General features: G+C 39.7%; 2 protein-coding genes across 17 annotated transcripts in view; one reads left to right on the forward strand and one right to left on the reverse strand.

Moving 5' to 3' along the window:
- Window positions 1–1,487: 1,487 nt before the first annotated feature.
- On the forward strand, window positions 1,488–23,494 carry MPPE1 (metallophosphoesterase 1). Of its 12 annotated transcripts, none has more exons than XM_074340391.2 (12): window positions 1,488–1,705; window positions 3,260–3,348; window positions 6,714–6,801; window positions 12,308–12,700; window positions 15,223–15,331; window positions 17,014–17,117; window positions 17,767–17,841; window positions 19,522–19,630; window positions 19,800–19,865; window positions 19,957–20,079; window positions 20,623–20,763; window positions 21,737–23,494. In XM_074340391.2, the coding sequence occupies exons 4-12, from the start codon at window positions 12,423–12,425 to the stop codon at window positions 21,917–21,919; spliced, it is 1,188 nt and encodes a 395-aa protein (XP_074196492.1). In that variant the 5' UTR covers window positions 1,488–1,705; window positions 3,260–3,348; window positions 6,714–6,801; window positions 12,308–12,422; the 3' UTR covers window positions 21,920–23,494. The 12 variants fall into 12 exon arrangements, with proteins under 12 accessions (XP_074196492.1, XP_074196488.1, XP_074196489.1 ...); XM_074340390.2 differs by lacking the exon at window positions 1,488–1,705 and adding an exon at window positions 1,982–2,114; XM_074340389.2 differs by lacking the exon at window positions 1,488–1,705 and adding an exon at window positions 2,274–2,409.
- The window catches only part of GNAL (G protein subunit alpha L), a 202,236-nt gene continuing 198,218 nt past the window's right edge, over window positions 20,754–24,771 (reverse strand). For all 5 annotated transcript variants that reach the window (XM_019711346.3, XM_074340381.2, XM_019711349.3 and 2 more), the window contains one exon: window positions 20,754–24,765. In XM_019711346.3, coding sequence (XP_019566905.2) covers window positions 24,619–24,765 — 147 coding nt within the window. In that variant the 3' untranslated portion in view covers window positions 20,754–24,618. The remainder of the gene's footprint in view (window positions 24,766–24,771) is intronic.

Genomic DNA, 24,771 nt, shown 5'->3' on the forward strand with positions numbered 1-24,771 from the left:
CCCTCTCCCTTCCAGTATGTGAGGACACAGTGAGAAGGCCCTGGTTATGAACTTGGAAGAGGGCTCTTACCAGAAGTCAACCATGCTGGCACCTTGATCTTGGACTTCCAGCCTCCACAATTTTGAGAAATTTCTGTTGTTTATAAGCCACCCAATTTACTGTAGTGTTTTGTTATGAGAGACTGAACAAACTAAGACATCCTCCCTCTGTTGTTACGTCTGCCTCTGACTCTGTTACAGCTGGGAAAGTTTCTTAATTTGGAAGAACCCAAGTGATTAGATTGGGTCCACAGGGAAAATCCAGAATAATCTCCCCATCCCAAGGTTCTTAATCTTAATCACAGCAGCAAAGTCCCTTTTGGAGGACTATTCATTAGGATGTGGACATCTTTGGGGGGCTATTATTGTGCCAACCACTATGCCATGTACCTGTCTCTTTGCTTCAACATTATCAACACTTTGCCAATATTGTTTCTTTTCCTATTTCCTTTTTTTTTCTGGAGTATTAATGCAAGTTCCAGAAATCATATAACTTGCCTGTAAATACATTCAGTGTGTTTCTCCAAACTTAAAAACAAAACAAAACATAACCATAATAGCATTATCAAAGCAAAATTACCATTCTTCAGTGTCATCTAACACCCATTCCACGTCCAAGTTTCCCAATCTTTTCAGAAAAACGATTTTTTAGAAGCTACTTTGTCCTAATTATGACCCAAACAAGGCCCACATTTAGCTAATGAGTCTCTCAAGCCTGCTTTATAAAAGATTTCCCTCTCATTATCATCCCTTTTTTTCTGATGTTATTTACTTGTTGAATAAAGAAATTGGGTCATTTGGTCTGTAATATTTCCCACATTCTGGATTCAGCTGATTTCTTCCTGGTGGTGTTACATAACATGCTCATTTTGGTCCCTACATTTCCTTAAGCTTGTAGTTACTCATAGGCTTAACCGGATTTACATTTCTTTTTCCTTTTCTTCTTTAGTTAATGAGCATACTTCAGAAGTGATGCTGCATACTTCCCATTGCATATCAAAGTGCATACAGAGTCTGGTTGTCCCACTTTTGTTGATGTTAAAATTATTCATCTGGATATATTTGAAAAGATTACAATATTCCAACTTAATAATAATTACCATTTACTGCTTACTTACCATATACCAGGTATTTCGCTGGTGGCTTTCTATGATTTTCTCATATTACATCTCAGTACCTTAACTATACTCATAGATTTGCAAAAACATACCAGAATTGGTTGAAAGACTGAATTACTGCCATGATCTTCAGTTTACTTCTTGTAACATGGGGTAAGATTCCTGCTCTGATTTACAGGCTTACTTTGAAGATTATTTGAAATAATGGATGTGAAAGCACTTGAGAAATAGAACAGGGGATGCTATACTGTTATAACATTAGTAACATGAGTTTTTTTTTTTTTTTTAAAAAGGAAACCCATAAAAAATAGTCACTCTGACCGTTTCATTTACTCATTACACATTTCTTGAAAGTACTTTGCCAGGCTCTGTTGAAGATGGAGTATGAAAGACACTGACATTTCTCAAGAAGAGCGACCAAGTGGGGAGAAGGCAGAGGGAGCAAGCAATCACTGTGCCAGGGACAACGCAGCACACGGCACACAGGCCGGAGCAACTCGGCTTCCCAGAACAGGCAGCTTGCCGCCGACCGGCTCACCTTCCTCCGGGTGAGCCTTGGGTTCGGGGGTTCTCCCGCCGCGGAGCCGGACTGCGGGAAGCCCGCCTCTCCCTCCCGAGCCGCGGCGGTACGTTAGAGAAGCGACTACTGAGGCTGCCGCAGCGGCTGCCCTGCAACTGGCCGGTGCGGGGGCTGGGAGACCGAGCGTGTGGCTTCTCTGAGCCCCACGGTAGCGACCTTGCTACCTAACGGCCTTTCCGTGCCCAAGAGACTTATCTTCCGTGAGCTCCCCTTGCCTTTCTGGTATGTCGTTCTTGTCCCCGGTCTCCACCCATTTGCAGCGACTTCCCAGGGGTTCAAATGAGCGACAGTACTCAGGTCTCCAGCAGATAGAAAAGTACAGAAGACATTTAAGGATGGCACAAAGGACCGAGTCATTGGGGAAGATGCAGCCACACGTAGGTGTTTGCTTTTCTTTGGACCTATTGTTTGGAGTTGCCAATGGAGCGCCTACCGCGGCCTCTCTTCCTGGGGTCGCAGGCCAGCGGCTCTGTCCCCACAGTGCGCCTGCTCTGGAGGCCCGCGTTCTAGAACGTCGGCGCCGGGCAGGACGAGGGCGGGCCTCTCGGGAGACTCTGGTTTCCCCACCAGGTTGAGGCCGCCAGGGCGGGGTTCCAGGGCGACCGTGACGTGTCAGGCCACGCTGCGGAAACAGGAAGCTGCTAAGATGCTCGGCCCAGGCTCGGAGGACAGGTGAAGCGATGGGTGTCTGCTCGCCTGGGTGGCTTTGCTTTCTGATCTGCCTTGTATCGTGTTGAGCGCTCAGTGCAAGAGGATTTTACGTGGGTCCTTGTAACCGTGTTATAATATTTATGCTTCTAGGTGAATTGCTGTTTCTTGTCACTGCAAACCGGAACCTCTTTGCCCTTTCAGGATTGCGAGTAACTTACTGAAAAAACAGTATTCTGGAGATTGGTTATTTACTGGAAAATCACTATTACTTAGGGCCCATATATTAAATCATAGGGGCTTCACACTTCCTGGTTTACTGATGTAGATTGAAAAACCATCTCTTATTTTAAAATACCATTTAAAATGGAAAATTTAACATGCAAATAGCCATTGACAATATTGTAGTAATAGTATATTTAAGATAATGAGAAGTTAAAAAATTACAGGTCACTGCATAGTAAACATTTTTTAGTGCTTATGGCGGGAGGGAATTTAGATAGTTAATGATAACTTTGAAGTGAATCAGTCAATGGATAAAATATTTTGCTTTCCATTGTGGATTGCAGCTACTATTCTTATGTGTTGGGCAATATAAAACTATGATGTATACATGTCATATTTAAATATACTATAAAAGACCTATTCTTGAACAATAACATAATGCCAGTCTTTTTTTAGCTGTGTCAGTTCTCAGCTTTTTTGTTTTTTTTACTTTCAGTGTTGGTCAGGTGATCAGGTTCCTTGTTTGTGTGCCACAGGGCAGCAGCCATGTACTCTCTAAGAAGTGATGCATATTTCGCTTTAATAATAGTTAACTGAATGAAAGATTACTCAGCAACAAAACACATTTTCTGTTTTTTGCGTATTTCAGATAAAGGTGCTCTGATTTGGAGGAGCACAAGAGAACCCAGAGCCTTTTATACTTCATACAGTCTCATCTACCAGTTGCATTCTTTAAAGGTAAGAAGATGACTCAGTGATATGCCCCTAAAACCAGGCACCTAAGGCTTATTTTTTTTTTATTAGTTTCAGGTGTATAAAACAACATAGTGATTAAACATTTATGTACCTCACAAGGTGATAATCCCAATAAGTCAATTATCCATCTGACACTGCATAGTTATAACAATATTATTGACTGTATTCCCTATGCTATACTTTATATCCCCATGACTATTTTTTAAAAAAGTATAGTTGACAGATAATATTATTTCATATTAGTTTCAGATATATAGCATAGTGGTTAGACATTTTTATAATTTTTTTTTATCGGGGAATATTGGGGAACAGTGTTTCTCCAGGGTCCATCAGCTCCAAATCGTCCTTCAATCTTAGTTGCAGGGGCGCAGCCCACCATCCCATGCGGGAATTGAACAGGCAGCCTTGTTCAGAGTTCACACTGTGACGAACTGAACCATCCAGCCACCCCGACATTTTTATAATTTATGAAGTGATTCCCCTGATAAGTTTAGTACTCACCTGACACTATACATAGTTTTTTCAATATTATTGACTATATACCCCATACTGTACTTTACACATCCCCATAACTATTTTGGAACTACCAGTTTGTACTTCTTAATCCCTTCACCTTTCTCACCCAGCCTCCTAACCCCCTCCCATCTGTAACCATCAGTTTCAATCTAGTTGTGGAGTGCGCAGCTCAGCTCCAAAAAATATTTTATATTTTTTAAAATATAAAAGTAGTGGATTTAGCTCTGAAAGGGAGCCCTTGTTACGGGACATTGTTAGCTTGTAGGGTCCTATGTATGTGTGTTTGGGGCAGAAACCTATATAAAAAATTGTGGCAGAACCTATATAACAAAATTTACCATTTTAATCATTTTTAAGTGTACAGTTCAGTGGCATTAATTACATTCACATTGTTTTGCAACCATCACTAGTATCCATTTTTACAGCTTTTTCATCTTTCCAAACTGAAACTCCATATCCATTAAATAATAATGTCCCATTCTCCCTTCCCAGCCACTGGTACCCACCATTTTACTTTTGTTTTTAGGAGTTTGACTACTCTTGGTTCCTCCTATAAGTGGAATCATGTAGTATTTATCGTCCTGTGACTGGCATATTTCAATTAGCATAGTGTTCTCAAGGTTCATCCATGCTATAGCATGTATTAGAATTTCATTACTTTAAATTAAAAAAGTTTAAATGAGGTAAAATATACATAAAATTTACCGTCTTCCCAATTTTTTAGAGCAGTTTTAGGTCACAGCAAAGTTGAGCAGAAAGTTCAAAGTTCCCATATACCACCTTCCTCCACATAACACAACCTCCTTCATTATCAACACCCCTCACCAGAGTTTTTTACAGTTGATGAACGTACACTGACACATAATCACCCAGAGTCCATAGTTTATGATAGGTCCACTCTTGGTGAGCATTCTATGGGTTTAGTGTATAATGACGTATATTCACTACTATAGTTTATCATTCAGAATATTTTCACTACTCTGAAAATCCTCTGTGTCCCACCTGTTCATCCCTCCCTTCCCCCTGCTCCCCAGTCCCTGGCAACCACTGATCTTTTTACTGACTCCATAGTTTTCCTTTTCCAGAATGTTATGTAGAAGGAATCATACAGTATACAGCCTTTTCAGTTTGGCATCTTTCACTTAGTAATGTGCATTTAAGGTTCTTCCATGTTCTTTCACGGCTTGATAACTCATTTCTTCTTAGCACTGATTAATATTTTATTATCTGGATATAACATAGTTTATCCATTTACCTACTGAGGGACATCTTGGCTGCTTTCAAATGTGAACAGTTATGAATAAATCTGCTATAAATATCTGTGTGCAAGTTTTGTGTGGACATAAGTGTTAAACTCATTTAGGCAAATACTAAGCAGCACAATTGCTGGATGATAGGATAAGAGTATTTTTATTTAGTTTTATAAGAAACTGCCAAACTGTCTTCTAAAGTGGATGTACCATTTTGCATTCCCACCAACAAGGAATGAAAGTTTCTATTACTCCATGTCCTCATAAACATTTGATGTTGCCAGTGTTCTGGATTTTGGCCATCTAATAGGTCGGTAGTGACAGCTCATTGTTTTAATTTGCATTTCTCTGATGACATACGATGCGGAGCATCTTTCATATACTTACCTGCCAATATACTTCTTTGGTAAGATGTCTGTTAAGGTATTTGGCCCATTTTTAATTTTTAATTTTTATTTTTTACCCAGTTATATTGAGGTATAATTGACAAATAAAATTGTATATATTTAAAATGTACAATATGATGATTTGAGATATGTGTACATTGTGAAATGATTACCACAGTCATCTTAATTAACACGTCCATCATCTCACAGAGTTACCTTTTTTTGTGTGGTGATAACACTTAAAATTTATTTGCTTAATTTTTAAATCAGATTGTTTGTTTTCTTATCGAGTTTTAAGATTACTTTGTATATGTTGGGTAACAGTCCTTATTAAATGTGTCCTTTGCAAATATTTTCTCCCAGTCTGGGGCTTGTCCTCTCATTCTCTTGAACCATCTTACCCACTTTTAAGTGTATATCTAGTTCAGTAGTATTGAGTATATTCACATAGCAGTCCAACCAATCTCTAGAGCTTTTCCATCTTGCAAAACTGAAACTCTATACCCATAAAACAATTCCCCATTTTCCCTTCCCCAACCCACTGGCAACCACCATTCCACTTTCTGTTTCTATGAATCTGACTGCTCTAGGTACCTCATATAAGTGGAATCATACAATATTTGTCTTTTTGTGACTGGCTTATTTCACTTAGCATAATGTCTTCAAGGTTCATCCATGTTGTAGCATGTATAGGAATTTTTTTCCTTTCTAAAGGACTGAATAATATTCCATTGCATATAGATGTATATATTACATTTTGCGCACACACACACACACACACACACACACACACACACATATACATATATATGTATATATAACATTTTGTTTATCCATTCATATATTAATTTGTTTTTTTCCCACCTTTTGGCTATTGTGACTGATGCTGCTATGAACATGGGTATACAAATATCTGTTTGAGTCCTTGCTTTCAATTCTTTTGAGTATATATGTACAAGTGAAATTGTTGGACCATATGGTAGTTCTATTTTTAATTTTCTGAGGAACCACCGTATTGTTTTCTCTAGTGGCTGTACCATTGCACATGCCCACCAGCAACGCACAAGGTTTCCAGTTTCTCCACAGCTGGGACTTCTCTGGCTGCCTGGATCACGCAGCCTGGGGAGGACTCAGGAGCTGCCAAGTATTTCTGTGTACTTCACTTATAGAAGAAAGCTGTTTTTTTTTTTTCCAGGGAGGCTCAGGGAAGTTTGTCATACTTCCCTATTCACCAGAGAGCTACTTGAGCATTTCGTTTTTGTGAGAGTCCCACACAGGACCTGGTGAGACATGTTCTGTGTACCTGTTTGCCAGTCTTTAAATTTCTGCCTGGCTCTTTGATCACAGGGAGCAGGAATAACCTCTATGTATATTTTCCTCCTGTTTCTCTGACTGGAGACTTTCAAGCATTTAATTTAAGGCAGATAATGGACCAAAAGGGTGATAATATGTATGTTTGTAATTCTAAAATGTTTGGGGAAATACAACTAAATGTAAGCCATTTAATGCCACAGACATTTGTTGAGCACCTACTGTTTGTAGGCACCATGCTGAGCCATAAGAGGAGGGGGGATATGAAGATAAACAAGGCAAGGTCCCTGTGTCAGGGAGCTTATAGCCTAGTGCAGTAAGAAATACATTTTATATCATGACCAGTGCACACAGATCCATGTACATAAAAATGGAAACAAGTTTTGTGTAAGAAACTTTGCTATGCCTTGCCTTTTTATGTGCCATATAGACCAGTATTTTCTATTCTGTTTTATTTTATTTTTAAAAAAATTGTGGTCACAAACCACCCAATTGAGTTCATAAACCAGTGATGGGTGAATTTTAGCTTCCTAAAAGTTCTGGGATAGTAGGTGTTACTAAGCGGTTTTTTTAAAGTTATCATTTGTGATGTTAGGAATAGGAAGTATATGTGGTAGAAATCAAAATACCACAGATTCAGTGCTTTGGTTCTTACCAGGGCTTTTCAGGACCTTTAATATTAAAGTCTAGCTCCCTTCCAGACAAATCAGGAGATGAGATGTACGTATCAGCCTTTTGATACTAGGCCAGACTGCACTGTGGTTGGGAGGCCTGTATAGTTTTCCTGCTGGATTATCATTTGATGAGTTTACTAAAACTGACAAGTTCAACTTGGGGAGTGAAAACAATAGCATTTTAGTAATTTTGCTTTCTTAACCCAAGCCTGCTAATGCAAAGGAAAGCTTCTAATATGGACAGAAATTTCATCACTTACTCACAAGAAAACAACACATAAAATATAGTCTTTATCCCATTTCCTAATTTTCTGGTCTAGTGATACAAGATGGATAAACACATTTTTTTCATGTAGTTATTGAGTAGACAGGAAGAGATGGTTGCATTTGGCCTGGGTGTAGTATCCATACTGCTCTGATGAAGGACTAGACCCTCCTTTCACTTAGTCTAGGAAAGAACACATTTTTCTCTCCTCTAACCTGTAAGAGCCTGGACATGGAAAGGATAGTAGCATTTATTCAGACTGTGTGGCACTGGAGATGTTAAATCATTGGCCTATTTATTATGCTTGAGATAAAATTTAAGGTTTGCTTTTAGTGAGGAAAGTGCATGGGGACTTCAGATGTGAACCGTTAGAAAGTGGAACTCAGTAAATGAATGGAGAAAGCAGATTCGACCCAAGATGTCCACAGCTTCTAGATTCCCTCCAATTATTGGCCTTTGTTCTTCTCCCTAACTTGATTATAGCCATTTGAATTGAGTATCATTTGAGCCTGTTGGAATTCTTCAGATTGTAAGGTTTACTCTGTAATGTAATCCTGACATACCTACTGCATAGAAAGATTTATTTTTAAAAAACTCTTTTGTAAACATCATTTCTATCAATCTCAACGACATCAGTGGAGGTACCGTGTTTCCCCGAAAATAAGACCTAACCGGAAAATAAGCTCTAGCATGATTTTTCAGGATGACATCCCCTGAACATAAGACCTAATGTGTCTTTTGGAGCAAAACTTAATATAAGACCCGACCTTATTTTCGGGGAAACATGGTAGGTACTGTAGTCCCCATTATGAAGCTCAGAAAGGATCTTTGGCTTGCCCAAGTTCACAGAGCAGAGCTGCGGGTTGGGTTCTTTACAATTCAATGTAGATGTTCTCTCTGCTGGTGAGTATTCATGACATAGGATAAAATACTAGAAGAGGAACAAGTAGCTGCTAATTCGCCATAGAGCTCTTAGGTTTTCCTCTTTGCTGCCAAAAAAGACAGGTTCAGTTTGTGTACATCTGTCTGCCCGGTGGTGGGAATGTGTCTACTCCAGTGCTCCTAACTGCTGGTGGTCAGCACGTTTCTTTCAGCTGTGTCAGAAAATGAGGAAGCAGTTCTGTCTCTTTGTTGGCTTAAAGCTTAGTGCAAGAAGTGAGCACAAGGAAGTCACTTATACCCATCTGGAAGCCATCAGGTAGGGGATATCTCGTTACGTGATGTGGTGCTTTGAATGGTGCCTGGCATGGTGGCCTTACTGTGCCATTTCTAGGAAGAGGATGGATTCCTTCCCCCACCCTCATCAGCCCTAAAAACTATTCTGTCTTCATTTCAGAAGGTAAAAGGGACTATGCTTTGGCCATAACATTGAAGACAATATTAGGAATACTAATTTGATGGGTCATAAAATGAGTTTTGGATAGAGGAAGAAAAGCAGTTTTCCAAGATTTGAACAAAAGGAATTCTGTCTAAGGATTTGGTGCCAGAAGTTGTCAAATATGATTTTCACACTGATGAGGAGTTCTATTTTTAGAAAATGATCACATTATACCTGAGAGATTATTCACATGGTATGTTAGGGTTTTCTCAAGAAAATGTGTGACAGCACCAGCTGGCTTGCTTGCTCTCCCTCTTTCTCCTTCCTTTCCTCTCCCTTCTCCCTCCTTCCTTTCTTCCTTTCTTCATTCTAAGTCCTCTGGTGAATGGCTTCATGTAGGATATTTTTTATTTCTCTGTGGAAAAAAGAACATAGAAGTTTGAGGGATGGGCCAGGGCTCTCCTGACCTTTGGTTTCTTTGCCAAGGACTTTCTAATCTATGCTGACATATTAGTCATCCTCCGCAGCAGTCAGCCTGGAGGCAGAGAGCCCAGCTGTGTGGGCTGCACAGGATCAAATGTATATGGGAATCAAGTTTGGGAGAGCTGTGTTGCCTGTGAGTGCAAACCTATGGCTTGTCTTTTTGTGTCATCTGTCCTGCTCTTTTTGGTCTAGGGAAGGTGGAGGATTGCAGTCTTGTGTCCTATCCGGTTCCTGAATCCCATTGTGGCCTTACTTGTGAAGGCAGTGTCATCATGCTTGTTCCAGGTCACTCATCTTGCTGTGTTCCAAGACTCTGACTTTACTACTGAAGCACGATTGTCTCAGCTTAAAGAAGTGGGTGGAGAAGAGCAATTACAAAGTTATTCTGGTTTTCATCTCGGGAAACTTAGAGCCTGGAAAGAGCAAAGCTTTGCATAATGGAAGAATTCTAAATCCCCAGAGGGTTGGGGTTCCTTCCCTCCCAACCTATCCTCTGTGGTCTGTGGAAACATCAAGTTTTTAGGAAGTTTTAACTGTTGTTTTGGCCTTAGCTTGTAGGATTTAGGAGATTCTAGGCCCTTTGAAAGAAATGAGATGGTAAGATCAAATGGTTGCTTTTCATATATTTGATTGAATCAAACCAAAGGAAATTAGATGGTATTAAGGAATATATTCATTATTCCTTAGAGTCTCTCTCTTTTCTTTTATGAATATAAGCTGAATAGAGAATCCATGCCTTTAGTCACACTGGTGAATGGTTACTAACAACGCTTGTACAGTCATTCTAAAGTTTGATTGCAGATAGATGGATGACAGAAAAAAAGAGTTGTTACCTTCTCTTCATCAGCATCAGATTAAGCACTAGCTTTATAGGGTGAAATTATCCACAGGGTGACTACATATCCTGAGCTGCCTGGGACAGTCCTGGTTTATGCCATAGCCCTGTTTTTATTATTAGTGCCACTTTTCACTCTCAGAGATGTCCTCAGTTGGAAGATATATCGTGACTCCAGTTATGTAGCATGTGTGGTTCAACCTTAGAGAAAATGGAGGAGGTAAGGAAGTAGTAAGTAGAGAACAAGAGGTATGGCACGTAATCACTGATGGTCTGGACCTGGTAGATAAAGATATTGTGGATTTTCTGACTAGAATTCCAGTAAGAGCGTCGATCCCAGGCTACATGCATCGTTGCTTCTGACCTCTCTATCTGAGAGGGCATATTTAAAATCTAGTATTTGTGTACTGTACCTCTTTAATCAAGTACAATGCTCAATATAAATAATGCCATTTGAGTGTAGGCAGAGGAATGATGAAGACTTGGGGCCCAGAGCCCTTCATTTCACTCCTATCATTTCATGTGTTCTGAAGATCCACAAATGGAAGTGAGTCCTTCCTAGTACAGCAAAACAACTGTCAGCTCTTCATTTGAATAATGAAGAGATTTCCTCATTTTATCATTTTCTGAAGAAATTTTCAATTCTGGGGTCTTGTTTTACATTTTTGATAATGGCTCAAAATATGTTTGTCCCTATTTACTTTTCTCTAGGTAAGGCTTTTAATTTTTTCCAAATATAGTGGTCGCTTATTGTAGTACACTGCTGTGAAATAAGCTAGGGACTGAGGCTTATGGGCAAATATGAACAGATCTGAAAACTGAATTTGACAGAGATTATTTTAGATGCTACAGAAATGAGAGTGTTCCTGACTCCTTGTCTATCAACCATGGAAGATTCCTCTCAGAAAATCATCCTTCCAGAAAAGGATTTTCTTTATTTATTGACTCAGTTAAGATCTATGTCTCCCATAGTCCCCACCCCCTGCAATACTTCTGGAGCTGCTCCCATAGCTGAGAGCTCTGTAGCCTTTAGATCACCATCCATTTTAAGATTCTTGTCTTGAGCATTAGTTGTGGAACCTTAAGTAGAATGCCACCTTTTATAGCCTATCTTAGGCCATCCTTTTATCAACCTTTGTCTTCAGATGTGTCGAAAATAGATGCTTTCTTTATAGAATGCAAAGTTCACCTATGACTCAGATGAATCCATAAACATTTTAAAGGTTCCTGTAGAGAAACCATTACACATAAATGCCATTGCCGAAGGACATGCAGGGTTTTAAGGCTAATTTGCAAGTAAAAAGCCCATACTGTGAAAAAATATATAATTTGAATGCAGTGCACAGATGGTGGCTCTCTCAGACACTGTCCTCTGAGCCCAGAGCCCAGAGTGGAATGCATTGCTTGGATCTCTGAAGCACACTGCAGGAAGATATACTTCTTTTGTGGAAAAGAATGTAGAAAACTAATAAATTCACCAACACATTACAGGGACTTATGACCTGTTGATTTTTAAGGTCTTCAAGGGGTGGTGGTGAATACTTTTGGGAGTCACATTACCTTTAAATAATAATTGTTAACTTTCCCAATTAAGTTTACTACCTTAAACATCATTCTCATAGATTTTCATTTAATGATTTCCAAAGTGGTAATAAAATTTTATCATCTTAGTGGGAAGATATTCTAATAACATTATTTTGGCATACAGTTATAGAGACCTCCTAGGCAACCAGTTGTTATCCTTACCAGTAATCAGACCTATTATTATTGTAAGAGTACAGGACAATTTGTTCATTTAGGAATGTAGATAGAATTCTCTGACTCGTTAGTTCTTAATTGAGGGAGCTAGTGTTAGTGGCATTATTAGGAAACATAATCCAATCCTTTTTCCTTTTCCCTGTAGGTACATGGCTAAGACCTGGACACCATTTTCACCTTACCCAGGATTCTACAATTTTCTCACAGTGAATTCTTGGAGGATCTGATTCTTGGTTGCTGGCAACTTCTGGGCAGGAGAAATGGTTACTATCAGACTTGGGTTTGGAAGACAGAATTTTCGTCTGTTCAAGAGGAGTTTTTTGCTGTTGAAACTCATAGCTGTTGTCTTTGCTGTACTTCTATTTTGTGAATTTTTAATCTATTACTTAGTAATCTTTCGGTGTAATTGGCCTGAGTTGAAAACTCCAGCCTGTGATGGTGAACAAGAGACTCTTGAACCTGTGCTGAAAGCCATGTTTTTGGCTGATACCCACTTGCTTGGGGAAGTAAGAGGCCACTGGCTAGACAAATTACGAAGGTAGGAGCTAAAATTAGGAATCTTTCTGAAATTTGACTTTTCCTTGAACTTATTTACTGAACATCTGTATATACAAAGGCTTAGAATTTGGAAGGCAGGTCTGGATTTGAGTCTTGTGACTTTGGACAGGTTACTAAGATCCTCCAAGCCTGTCTCTGCCAACTTTTTTGTAACTGGGTTATTATGAGAAACTCCACAGGCTGTGTGAAGCAATTCCCCCAACAATACCCAGCACATGGCCGTGTTCAGTGAAGGTAGGTTTTCTTTTCCCCTGGGCGGGGAGGACACAGAGCTGGGTTGGTGGGTCCCTCTCACAATCACTGATGTGTAATTTTGAGCTCACTTGGTTTGTGCCCACTCTGGACAACAGGAGGAGCAGGGCAGATTTGTGGTTGTCTTCCTGGGGAGAGGATTCGTTCCTGTCTCTCCAACTTAGACCTGCCCAGTGTAGTCTGTCTGTTTTCCCACCAGAAGGCCTTTTCAAAAATTTAATTGTGAGATACACATAACATAAGTTACCATCTTAAACATTTTTATAGGTGTATTGTAATTGTCCTTTTGTGACTGGCTTGCTTCACTTAGCATAATGTCTTCAAGGTTCATCCATGTTGTAGCATGTGTTAGAATTTCCTTCCTTTTTAAGGCTGATTATCTATTGTATGTTTATACTACACTTTATCATTCATCTGTTGATGGACTCTTGGGCTACTTCCACCTTTTGGCCACTGTGAACAATGCCCACCAAAAGGCGATGGATGGGGGCTTTCAACCCCCAAGGCATCAGAGCTTCTTGTCCGTGATGACCCTGTACCCTGACCCCTTTTCCTTACCATGGCTTCATTTGTGCCTCTCTGAACATTTGTGCCTCTCTATTCTTGTAAGAGGGACTGTCCTCAAAGTGCTTTGGATATAGATGAAACTTATGTTGGGTGACAGGGGAAGATGTGTGATGTCCCCAAAGGTGGGTGAAGAAGACAAGACGAAAGAAGGGCAGATGGAGGGGCTGCTATACATTTTTACTCAGTTTTAAACCAAAAGAGGTATGACATAGAGAAGGCCAGGGTGAGCTTAAGTTCCTTTGGCTTTGTTTGGGGCTTACAAATTGTGCTTTGTTTGTGACCCCTAAGCAGTCTTCCCTGCGCTCTTGCAGCTGCTGTTTCTAGATGCTTTCTTTTGCAGGGTGAATAACATTAAGTCAAGAAAAACTGAGAAATGTATTTTGAGAGGAATCGTAGGTAAAGATGTACCATACAGCGTTTACACGGGGCCTGAAAAGTCTCCTTTGACCCAAAGTTATTGTTCCCTATTTATATGTTCCAGGATGGAACATTCCCCTTTTGCAAGGGAGAAGCAACCAGGAACATGCCTGAAAAAGGAGGGAAGAATTGGGATCCTTAGGCAAGTGACACAAATCAGAGTTGGTTAGGGAGAAGAGAGGGAGGGTTGAGAAGCACTGACATTGTTGAATATCGTGTTTCCCGGAAAATAAGACCTAGCGGGACCATCAGCTCTAATGCGTCTTTTGGAACAAAAATTAATATAAGACCCGGTCTTATTTTACTATAATAAGACTTATAGTAAAATAAGACCAGGTCTTAATATAATAAATATAATATAATATAATATAATATAATATAATATAATATAATATAATATAATATAATACCGGGTCTTATTTTACTATAATATAAGACCAAGTCTTATATTAATTTTTGCTCCAAAAGATGCAGTAGAGCTAATGGTCCGGCGAGGTCTTATTTTCGGGGTAGCATGATACCTATTGTGTGCATTTACATAGTGCTATCTCATTTAATCCCATATCTATCCTGTGAATGTAGGTTTTTATTATCTTTACCAATGAAGAAACTAAGAATCAGAGGGAGCAGGTAACATTCTCAAGGCTGCACAACTGGTTAGTGGGAGGAGCTGGGATGTTAAGCCATTGTCCATGAGATTCCAGGTCCCAGGCTCTTTTCATTCGCTTGTCTTACCTACAGGGTGATTACTTGTTTGTCCAAAGTGCACAGGATTTACAGTTTTGATATTGGCTAGCCTGTTTCTCTCATTGTCTCTCCTGAACTCTGAACACAAGAAAGAAGTTGAGGTACCTTCAAAAAGTGAAAGTTAAGCCAGATCAGATGCTGTTATCTCCTCAGTGTGGTGCAAAAATAGTCTACATTGGGCAGGTTTGGAAGCTGGGTTAAGCCCTCAGACCCCTGGGGCCCTCATGACTGAGTGATGACTTTGTAGCGCAGTGTGGGGCCTGATCTCTTGGTACAACACAGGGGAAGTCAGGCTCTGATATGTATGGGAGGAGCAGGCTGACTCCTTTAGTGCCTTTGCTCCCCACATTTAATCACATATGGATTCTTTGGTTCTTCCAAGCAGTGGATGAGATTACGAGGGAGGGGCCTTGGAAGAGGGAGAATGGGACCATTTGGTTCACTTTTTAAATGGCCCATAAGACACATGTGGCCTCCACCCAAGAAACAGACTGATGCTTTTTTCCTATTGTCTTCTAGGGAATGGCAAATGGAGAGAGCCTTCCAGACGGCTCTGTGGTTGTTGCAGCCGGAAGTTGTCTTCATTCTGGGGGATATCTTTGACGAAGGGAAGTGGAGCTCCTCCCAGGTAGGACCCTGTGATACTGGCACCCTAATCCTGCTTTCAGGGTCCAGCACAGATAGTCCAGATAATCCACGAAGAAATTATCAGCTAGGGGTGGAAGTTTTGCTTAGTACCAATATTAATAATGTGTAGTCTATCTTAAAGGTTATTAGGATCTGTGTGTAATGACAATCTTGAGTTAGGTTGACTGATCTTATCTTTGTCTATTTAGGAAATATGTAGATTAGCCAGATATCACTTTGTTGGAATGCACATTCCCATAAACCTCTTGGGAAAGGGGAAATTGGCAAGACGAATTGCTATTTGTTGTCACCAAAATTACAGAATACACATGGAAATGTAATTTGACTTCACATTCTTCCTTACCCATTAAATTATAAGCACTGTGCTACAAAGTTACTTGCTGCTGTCCTCTTCTTTTCTTTCTTCTGAGGGAGAGGTGCAGAAGGAGCCTTGGGGACGTAGCATGAGGTTCCTCTGTCTTCAGGGTCCTTGAGACCTCTGCCCCAGTGTTGAGGTGATGGAAGCCTTTCCACAAACCAGAGCGAAATGCTCTTCTCAACTTAGCTGTCAGAATGCTTTGCTTATTACATTCCTGGAATTAATGGGGAAAAAGGAGTTTTTCTTGCTGCTTAGTTAAACATGTTCAGTCACTAATGATTTTTGGAAGATAATCACTGGCATTTCACTGGACAATCCCAAAGCTGTACAAAGAAAGTCTTGGTCCGGATGTGATAGAAACCCATTGATTATAGGATTGTAATGTTTGTTATAATCTAGCCCAAAATTAAATATGAGACAGTGGGAATGCTGTATGTAAAAAGCAACCAGTTATAAAATGAGATTGGATATATATGTTGTTTTTCCAAATTAAGGGCAGCATTTTATGTTTTTATGTTTTTCGAATTTTATGTTATTCTGATTTTATAGTATTCTAACTTTAAATATTATTTATCAAAGTGAAGTCTTTGTAAGTGTATTGAAGGACTGTCTACACAGCATATTTCCCTAGGCTTGAGCTGTATTTAAAACTTTTAGGATAAAGTTGATTATTATTCAACTAGGTATTATCTAACCTAGAGTGTCCAATTGATGTTTTTACGTTTAATAAAAATAAGAACTACCTGAACATAATTCTCAAGCTTTAATAGTTAAAGCAAATGTCAGAATATTCTTTAAATATTTGTTGGATTTTGTCTTTCACCTACATCTCATTAGGTCTCACTCCCACAGTTGTGGCCACAGGGAAATGCTAAGACTGAGGAGGGATGTACTCATCCTTGTCTTGGTTGACACACATGAATTTATTCGACATTTCCTAAGAGCTTGTTCTTATAAAATGTCCAGATCTGATGTGATTCTTAAGATGGGGTCTATGTAGCATCTTCAGGGGATCTTGAAATAATAGGTGTATGAACCAAATATTTTGGGGGTTGCTAGTTAATGTTTTAAGATGGGGGATACCATTTAATTAAAATTTGGCATCAAATTAAATAAAGTATTAAGTTGATTTTGGAAAAAGAAGTTTGACATAGAATTAGAAATTCTAATTTATGCATTAGCTTTATGAACATCTGATTTGGACGGGGGAATTAACTTCTCACCATTAAAATAGGGAGTGTGTTTTTTAGCCACAGGGAAGGGAAGGTTCTTTGAGTCTCAGCAGTTACCGTTTTATCCTACAGGCCTGGGCGGATGATGTGGAGAGATTTCAGAAAATATTCAGACACCCACATCACGTACAGCTGAAGGTAGTTGTTGGTAACCATGACATTGGCTTCCACTATCAGTAAGTAGTTCACTAAAGCATTGTAACATGAGAGCTCTTGATAACTATAATTTTTAATCTGCTACAATTCATATGAAAGCCTTGTTTGTGTTGTGTGGAGGAAATTTGTATTCCTTGAAAGATGTAAGCTCTAGAATGTAAGCTCCATGAGGGCAAGGATTTTTTCCCTCATGGACATCATACACTCTTGACAAATCTCTGTTAAATGAATGATTAGTGTGGCGTTGTGTGACTCTAACTTAAAACTTACATTTAATGGCCAGTTATTTTCTTTGGGAATCAGAAAACAATATGATTTAGACTTTAATAGCTAATATTTATATAGTGCTTATGATGTGCCAGGCTATTTTAAGCATTTTACGTCCATATATTAACTCAATCTTTACATGGGTCTCCTATTTTATCCATTGTACCAGTGGGGAAACTGAGGCCTTGGAGACTTAAGTCACTTGCCCTAGGCCTCACGGTTAGTCAGTAGTGGAACTAAGAGTTGCACCTTGGTAGCTTGGGACTAGTTGGAGCTCTGAACTAACAATGCTAGTCTGGCGCTCAAATCCTGAAAAATTATTTTTTGTGTTCATGATAACTTTAAGAGGTTATAGAATGGCTTGCTCTGAAAAAAAATGTTTCTTTTTGTAACTGAATGTAGGATGAGCACATATAGAATAAAACGATTTGAGAAAGTTTTCAACCCTGAAAGGCTGTTTTCATGGAAAGGAATTAAGTGAGTATTATTTGTGAATGCTTATGAAAACCTTTGTCCTTGGAAATGAATTTTCAGAGGTGACTGCCATATTGGGTCAGGCCCATGCTGTCTGGCCTAGTTTACAGTCTCTGACGAAGGTGCCTCAGGCTGTCTTTGCTCATGGTCCCCATTGGAGGCACCACCTTGGTTTTCCCTAACAACCCACAGTGACTCAGTTAGTCTATGACTTTGCCTAGCCACCGAGGGAATTTTATTTTTTCTGTCGACACTGTCTCTGGGTGATATAAATTTCATCAGCCCACTTTGTAAACGGATATTTTTTATTTGTTCAAAATTTATTTATTTCCTTTTATAAAAGATGTTCCTGTAGTTTTGGTGTCCTAGGATTTGGTGGCAAGTGTGTTCACTGTGCTCTATAGCTCTGTGCCTAGTCCCCACTCCCATCAGCCTTGATTTTTAGATCAAAGCTTCCTAACCCTTTAGTCTGACCATCTATACAAGCTCCCCTTCTATGTGGCCATTTTTTTGCCCATTTCTGGACCCTTTCTGGTGTGTGTGAGTGTGTTTGCAGCATAGTGGACCAGACCATACATATCATTCTAGTTGCAGATCTAGTGGAGAGAGAAAAGGTGGGAGAGGAAGGTTTTTCCTATTTTGATCATATCCTTCTCGTGGTGTCCAGTACTCCGCTGGCTTTGGCGGAAGCAGCTCACTGGGCCTGTCAAATGAGATGATCTATGTTAAGCTCCCAGAGACCAGGGTTCAGGGGGTTCTCTACAAATGCTTGCTTCTTCCCTCCTTTTGCCTGTAAGGCAGAGTCCCAGGTATCTTTCTTTCTTGAGTCATAATGGAGACTTGACAAAGTTTGAGTTGTTTTTCTCCCTTGGCATAGCGTTTAAGACATTTTAAACACACTGATCATATTTCAGATCAGTTGATTAGTCAGCTCCTCATCTCTAAAATTCTTTAAATTTCAGTCTTTATGACCTGTACCTTCTTCATGCCCAGTTGATATGTGTATAGGAAATAAAAGCATATTTAATGGAAGTCTGTAGAAAATAAAATTAAGGTAAAGTGCTTGCAAAAGAGAATCATAATTGACTTTAGGACTATCCATTCCTGTGAACTCTGACCAGCACCCCACTCCCTAACCCCGCCTTGTTTGCTGAGTGCACGGATGCTGCCGAATGTTGTCCATGGTTCACTTAATGTACTGATAACAACATCTAACATTTACCGAGTACTTTCTAGTGGCAGGCCCTATTCTGTTGTATTATTTCATTTAATCCTCACAATGAGCTAATGGCATGGTGTACTATTTATATCCCCATTTTACAGATGAGGCACAGAGAGACTAAGTAACTTTCCCAAGGACACATGGTTTGATGCTGAGGTTAGGGTTGTCTGACCGTAGAGATTCTGTAATCTGGGATTTCTCACAAATTCAGGGGTAAAAATCCTTTTACCATGTATTGGACTCCACTTCCAATTATACTACTTTGTTTTATTTGTTCAGTATCGATTTCTTAATATTAACTCCTGCCTACAAACACTGATTAGCTGAGTTGAGATTTAAAACTGTTCTGGATGTGTTTCTTCACCCTGTGGATGCTTAGCTTTCATTTTGTGGGAACGATAATGTGAGAAAACAGTAGACAGAAAGCCCCCTGACTCTCTGCTTGCTCCCATCTGCCTCAGTTTTGTGATGGTCAACAGCGTTGCACTGGAAGGGGATGGCTGCAACATTTGCTCTGAAGCAGAAGCTGAACTCATTGAAATTTCTCACAAACTGAATTGCTCCCGAGAGGTAGGAGATCATCTGAATGGCACAGGTGCCTTCTGTTCTGGCGTCTTCTAAGGGCACAGTGAGTCAGTACACTTTTGTGTTTCTGTCAATCTCTCAGCCCCCTTGTTCCTTCCTACCATGTGCTGACTGCTGGGTTTGCCAGGTTAACTGACTGATTTTTGACCACCAGGAACTTCACTCCAGCCAGTGTGGGGATGGGCAGCCGTTGCCGAGGTCAGCCCCAGTCCTTCTGCAGGTGAGGTGGGGAGAAAGCAGCTCTGTGTATTTGGAAGAAACACCTAGGGTCTCATGAAGTCACATCTGACTCCTCTCTAAATCCTGGACAGCATTTTCCACTTTACCGGAAAAGCGACGCTAACTGTACTGGGGAAGATGCCGCACCTCCAGAAGAAAGGGGCACCCTGTTTAAGGAGAGATATGACGTGCTTTCTCGGGAGGCCTCACAAAAGGTTTGGCAGCATACTGGATGCTAACCAAAAGCCAGATGACTTTATAGTTATCGATTGGGGGATGGAGGGCAGGGTGTTGGCAGTAGCTCAGATTATCATGTCATCATTTTGTTCTTTTACCCCCAGGATAGTCTTGCTATTCTTTATTCAACGTTTTTCCAACAACTTAAGTGTATTTGGAAATGTAAATGGCACTTAAAGAGTTAAATTTTTAGGGACTTAAGATGCTTTTTCTTAAATATGTATAATATATCATATTTATATATAATAAAATATAAACATTTATGAAATAAATTTACAAAATATTTATAAAAACTAAACATAATTTAAAAATATAAAATCTGGGATGAGAATAGATTCTGAGAGCCTGAACTTTTAATAGAGTCTAAGCAAACCCAAGGATTTTAAGGAAAAAACAAAGCAGTCCTACAAAGTAGGGATTTTGTATTTAACTTGATGAAATCAACGGTGCCCTGGCTCTGGGCCCCTGGCAGGGCTCTGTTTAAGTATTAACTGCCTGTTGCTGTCCCCTGGGTGTGGCAGCTGCTCTGGTGGCTGCGGCCACGCCTGGTCCTTAGTGGCCACACGCACAGCGCCTGCGAGGTACTCCACGGGGCAGGAATCTCTGAGATCAGTGTGCCGTCTTTCAGTTGGAGGAACAGAAACAACCCCAGTTTCATCATGGTAATGTGAACATTTATTTTCGTCTCAAAGCTTTTTAAAGTATTTAAATCAACACAGAAATCAACTATTTAATTGCTATAATCTGTCAAAATATACAAAAGCCATAAATAAACTTCCCCAACTCCGCACGCACACTTAGTTTGATACACTGTGCCCTGTCTAAACATCTTCCTGGGGACAGGTAAACATGGCATATTCCAAGAGGGGTGAGGGGAGGAGTGTCTTACAGAGTGTTTCATCCTTCAGGGATGGCAGTGTCCTCTGATATTAGGCTCTGTGTATTGAATGTCATGTTTTCCTTAGCGGTACTTCGTCATCATGTCTTGTTTCCCAAATGTGCCATGTGCTCCGGTAGAAAAATGCTATAGCTCTTGCAAGTTGATTAAGGATATTCTTTCATTGAGTGACCACCTGATGCTTCAGCGCCTTTTTTTTTTTTTTTTTTTTTTTTTGCCTTTGGGTTCCAGCCTCCACTCCAGTTCATAATGCTTTTATGTCAAGTACTTCTACTTCATGAAAAGATGGGGAAAACCTCATGTTTTCAAATTCACAGTAGTAAATGAAAACATTCCCCACTGTCATTTCATATAGCAAAAATGTCTACCAAAAAAAAAAAAGTCTCCTGGCACATGTATTTCTAGGTAACAGATTGCTTATTTTAGCATCAAGTGGCATGAAAACTAGCCTTGGACTCCTGTTCCTCGATGACCATTGCTTGAAATCTCCCTGTCTCTCTGAGTATCTCTCAGGTGTGCCCACTATACTTTAGAGGAGCCCTTGGCTTCCCTTCTCTCACCACTGCTTCTGTAGGTTGAAGTCTGTGCCTCTTTAAGTCTCAGGTGAGGAGAGCTACTTCCCTGCCTCGCCTAAGCCAAGAAAGCTGCCTTTCCTCATTTGTTGTTAAGGCAGACTCTTGTGTTGGAGCTGTGCTTGGGGCTCTCACTGCAGCGTAACATTCTCATTTCCTTTCCAGGGCAGTATGACATCCACAGAGTATGCCCTCGGCAAGTGCTACATTCCCTTCGAGAGCACGGTTCTGATCACATATTGTGGAACAGCTGGGTTCCTTGTGGTCCTCATATTAATTCACTTTGGGTTTCTAGATTTGCCTTTTATTTTTGGTTGCCAGCTGCTCAGAAAATTTAAGACAGTGTGAAGAGGAGACTTTCTGCTTTTAGTAATAAATGTCAAAACCAAAGAAACTGAACTTGGGGCAGTGCTCATTTGAGATGAGACCGAAGTAGGCTGTCTTTATGCACATCATAGAAATTCTAAATGATTGATGCAAATTACTGCAGAATAAATAGTTGATTGTACTGTTCTCATGCTATGAAAATGGGTCATTATGACAAGTCTGTTTTCTCATTTTATCAAATATATGTATAATCAAAGATTATATCTGTACAATGTGTAAACGCTATTAATGTCATCACTTGCATGCACCAGACAGTCCTTCTTTCCCCAAGATGGAGCAGCAGCCCTGGAGCACACTTGGGCTTACGTGTACACAAACCAAACTTTGCGTTGGCTTTTTGTCCTCCTCGAAGTTGTTCTCAAATTCCTATATATTATAAAGCTATACACTGAAAATTAACATACAAATGCTATAAGCAGGAATATGTTGTTTACACAACTTTTGTACTTCTGTGCTAAATTAATGGAATCAGATTTTTAGATAAGTTTAATTTTCTCTCCAGTAGACCAAGTTGTTAAATCTGAATTTAATGCCTGTGGTCAAAAGAAACTTGAAAAATGGAGTAGGAAGTGGCTTTGGTATTTAAAAGTAAATATATCTTGATAATTTTAAGCCAGACAAAATGTATTCTTTTTGTATTTTTGCTAAGAGGCTAGGTCTTTCTTCAATTGATTTTTAAATAGGAAGTTTAGTTAACAGGGGAGTTATTGAGTAATAATGCATGTAAAAATATACAACTTCATTTCTTTGTATATGTGTGGGAGTATATCCTCAATTTTTCTTCATGTCTTATTTTGAAAGTGCAATGGAAATTGAAAATAATTTCTATTTTGTATGTCTCAGTTCAACTGAGAATTTTACGAAATAGTTAAGGATGAGAGGAGCAGGAATTTGGATAAAAAGATAAAACATGTGTTTGTTGCACTGATTGTCTATAAAATTGTGATCCTTTCATGGAAAAGTGGTAGTATTTAAAATTGGATAAGTTTATAAAGGATTATAAAATGCTGATTATATTATAAACTTTAAAATACTCAACAAAGACTAAAAGGAAATTACTGAAGTAATGTATGCTAGGCTGTCACTTCCCTGGATTTGTATTGTTGAAATATCACTTCAGACATCGTTACAGATTATCTTTGACCTAAGTAAACTACCCTCAAAGCTGTGACTGTGGATAGAATATGACATGTGCCTCCTACAGCGATTCTTGCTTTCTAGATATATTGTGCAATAAATTGAGGCTGCATTTGCAAATCTTTCAAGTTTGAGAAATAGCCATATATTTTGATTTTATATTTCAAATAAAGGTTTTGTAATATCTCTTCTTTAAAAGGCAAATGAAGATGCCATCCTTTGATTCTCGTAGGCAGACACAAATGTTGATGCCCATTGGTCTTTTTTCTTCCTATTTTTTAATGATGGAACCTGTGGTCACATAAATGGTTCAAAAACTTTGACAGTGGGAATGGCTGACCTATTCCCACTCAGGGAATGTGTAAAAGTCTTTAAATAATAAAATAATCGAGAAACATATTGTGTGGAGAGAAAAAACATCCTTGGTTCCCTGAAAGAAGCTTGTGATGTTAGTACGGCATTGTTTATAAGATGTGGGTGATTAACTTGTACTTTATATATAATCAAGGAGCATTTTTAAAAGTACCAACTGATAAAATGTCCTAAATTCTACAGATAACCATTCATTCCTTTTTAGAGCAAGCGGCAGGTAATGTTGACATTTAGCTGTTCAGCACACAAAAAAACCACAACAAATTTCTTGTACAGGTATAGCCATAACCAAGATACAAAGATCTACAAGTATTTTTCTTGAGTAGTTATACAAAATAATATTACATTTTGTGGTCTGTACAGTATAATAAACCAGCAATAAAACAACAACAGAAAGAATATATGAAAGGAGACAATTTCTCAAGCATAGTGAAAGTCTAAAGAATAATTTTTAGACAGGACATACTTTGCAGTAGTGAATGTGGTTTTCTGCCTAAATGTAAAAGGCTCAAAGTAGCTCTAATTCAAATGCCTGAGGCTAGCAGCGACTTTAAATATTATTGAAAAAAGGCTTTCTCTCCACTCTGTGGCTTGGGGCCTACTCTAAGTCTTGGGCCAATGTAGATCAGGAGGGGTGGCTACTTGTCCGCCTGCAGCTTCTTAAAACTGGAATTGGAAAGCGCCAGTGCTTCACCGCATTACCCATGTGCCTCTACAATCATGCTTGATAACTCAGAAAAAAGTGTGTTTCTCTCCCATCTGTCAAGTTTGTCCTTGATGAATCAATAAACCACTGAATGGACGAATAAAAGGGAGATTTCACTGCAAAGTCACCCAAGTGAGAGTGGACAGTTTGCAGTGACACAAATTGGAGGTGGGAAGGCTATGGGAAGTCCTGTTCAATGAAAACAAGCTACAAACCAAACCTGAGGGGAACAGAGGTAGCCAGAGGCTTGGTGATGACACACGGAGCCCACACTGAGAAGGACGAACAGCAGCCTAAAGACACTGGGAACTTAACTACTTCCTACCATGGCTTGGGGTTGACAGACAGGCAGTCTGGGAATAAATGCTCCACCTGGTGGGGTAGCAGAGAGGAGAGCAGGCGGAGAGAAGGCGCGAGAAGGCGCGCCCAGCGGCCCAGGGCCGCCTCACAAGAGTTCATACTGTTTGAGGTGCATCCTCTGGATGATGTCGCGGCAGTCGTTAAACACCCGGCGGATGTTCTCCGTGTCTACAGCGCAGGTGAAGTGCGGGTAGCAGTAGTGTTTGCCGTCCCCCGTTGCCGTGCTGATCCTCTGCAG

The sequence above is a fragment of the Rhinolophus sinicus genome, chromosome 4 (genome assembly GCF_057876585.1).
Source record: "Rhinolophus sinicus isolate RSI-liver-muscle chromosome 4, RSI-T2T, whole genome shotgun sequence".
NCBI classification, from domain to species: domain Eukaryota; kingdom Metazoa; phylum Chordata; class Mammalia; order Chiroptera; family Rhinolophidae; genus Rhinolophus; species Rhinolophus sinicus.

Excerpts from the sequence above, each read along its gene's own strand:
- MPPE1 (XM_074340391.2), top strand. The coding sequence starts at position 12,423 with ATGGTTACTATCAGACTTGGGTTTGGAAGACAGAATTTTCGTCTGTTC. Across the intron at positions 15,332-17,013 it reads GGAAGTGGAGCTCCTCCCAG|GCCTGGGCGGATGATGTGGA; the intron begins GTAGGACCCTGT and ends TTTATCCTACAG. Across the intron at positions 20,764-21,736 it reads ACAACCCCAGTTTCATCATG|GGCAGTATGACATCCACAGA; the intron begins GTAATGTGAACA and ends TTTCCTTTCCAG.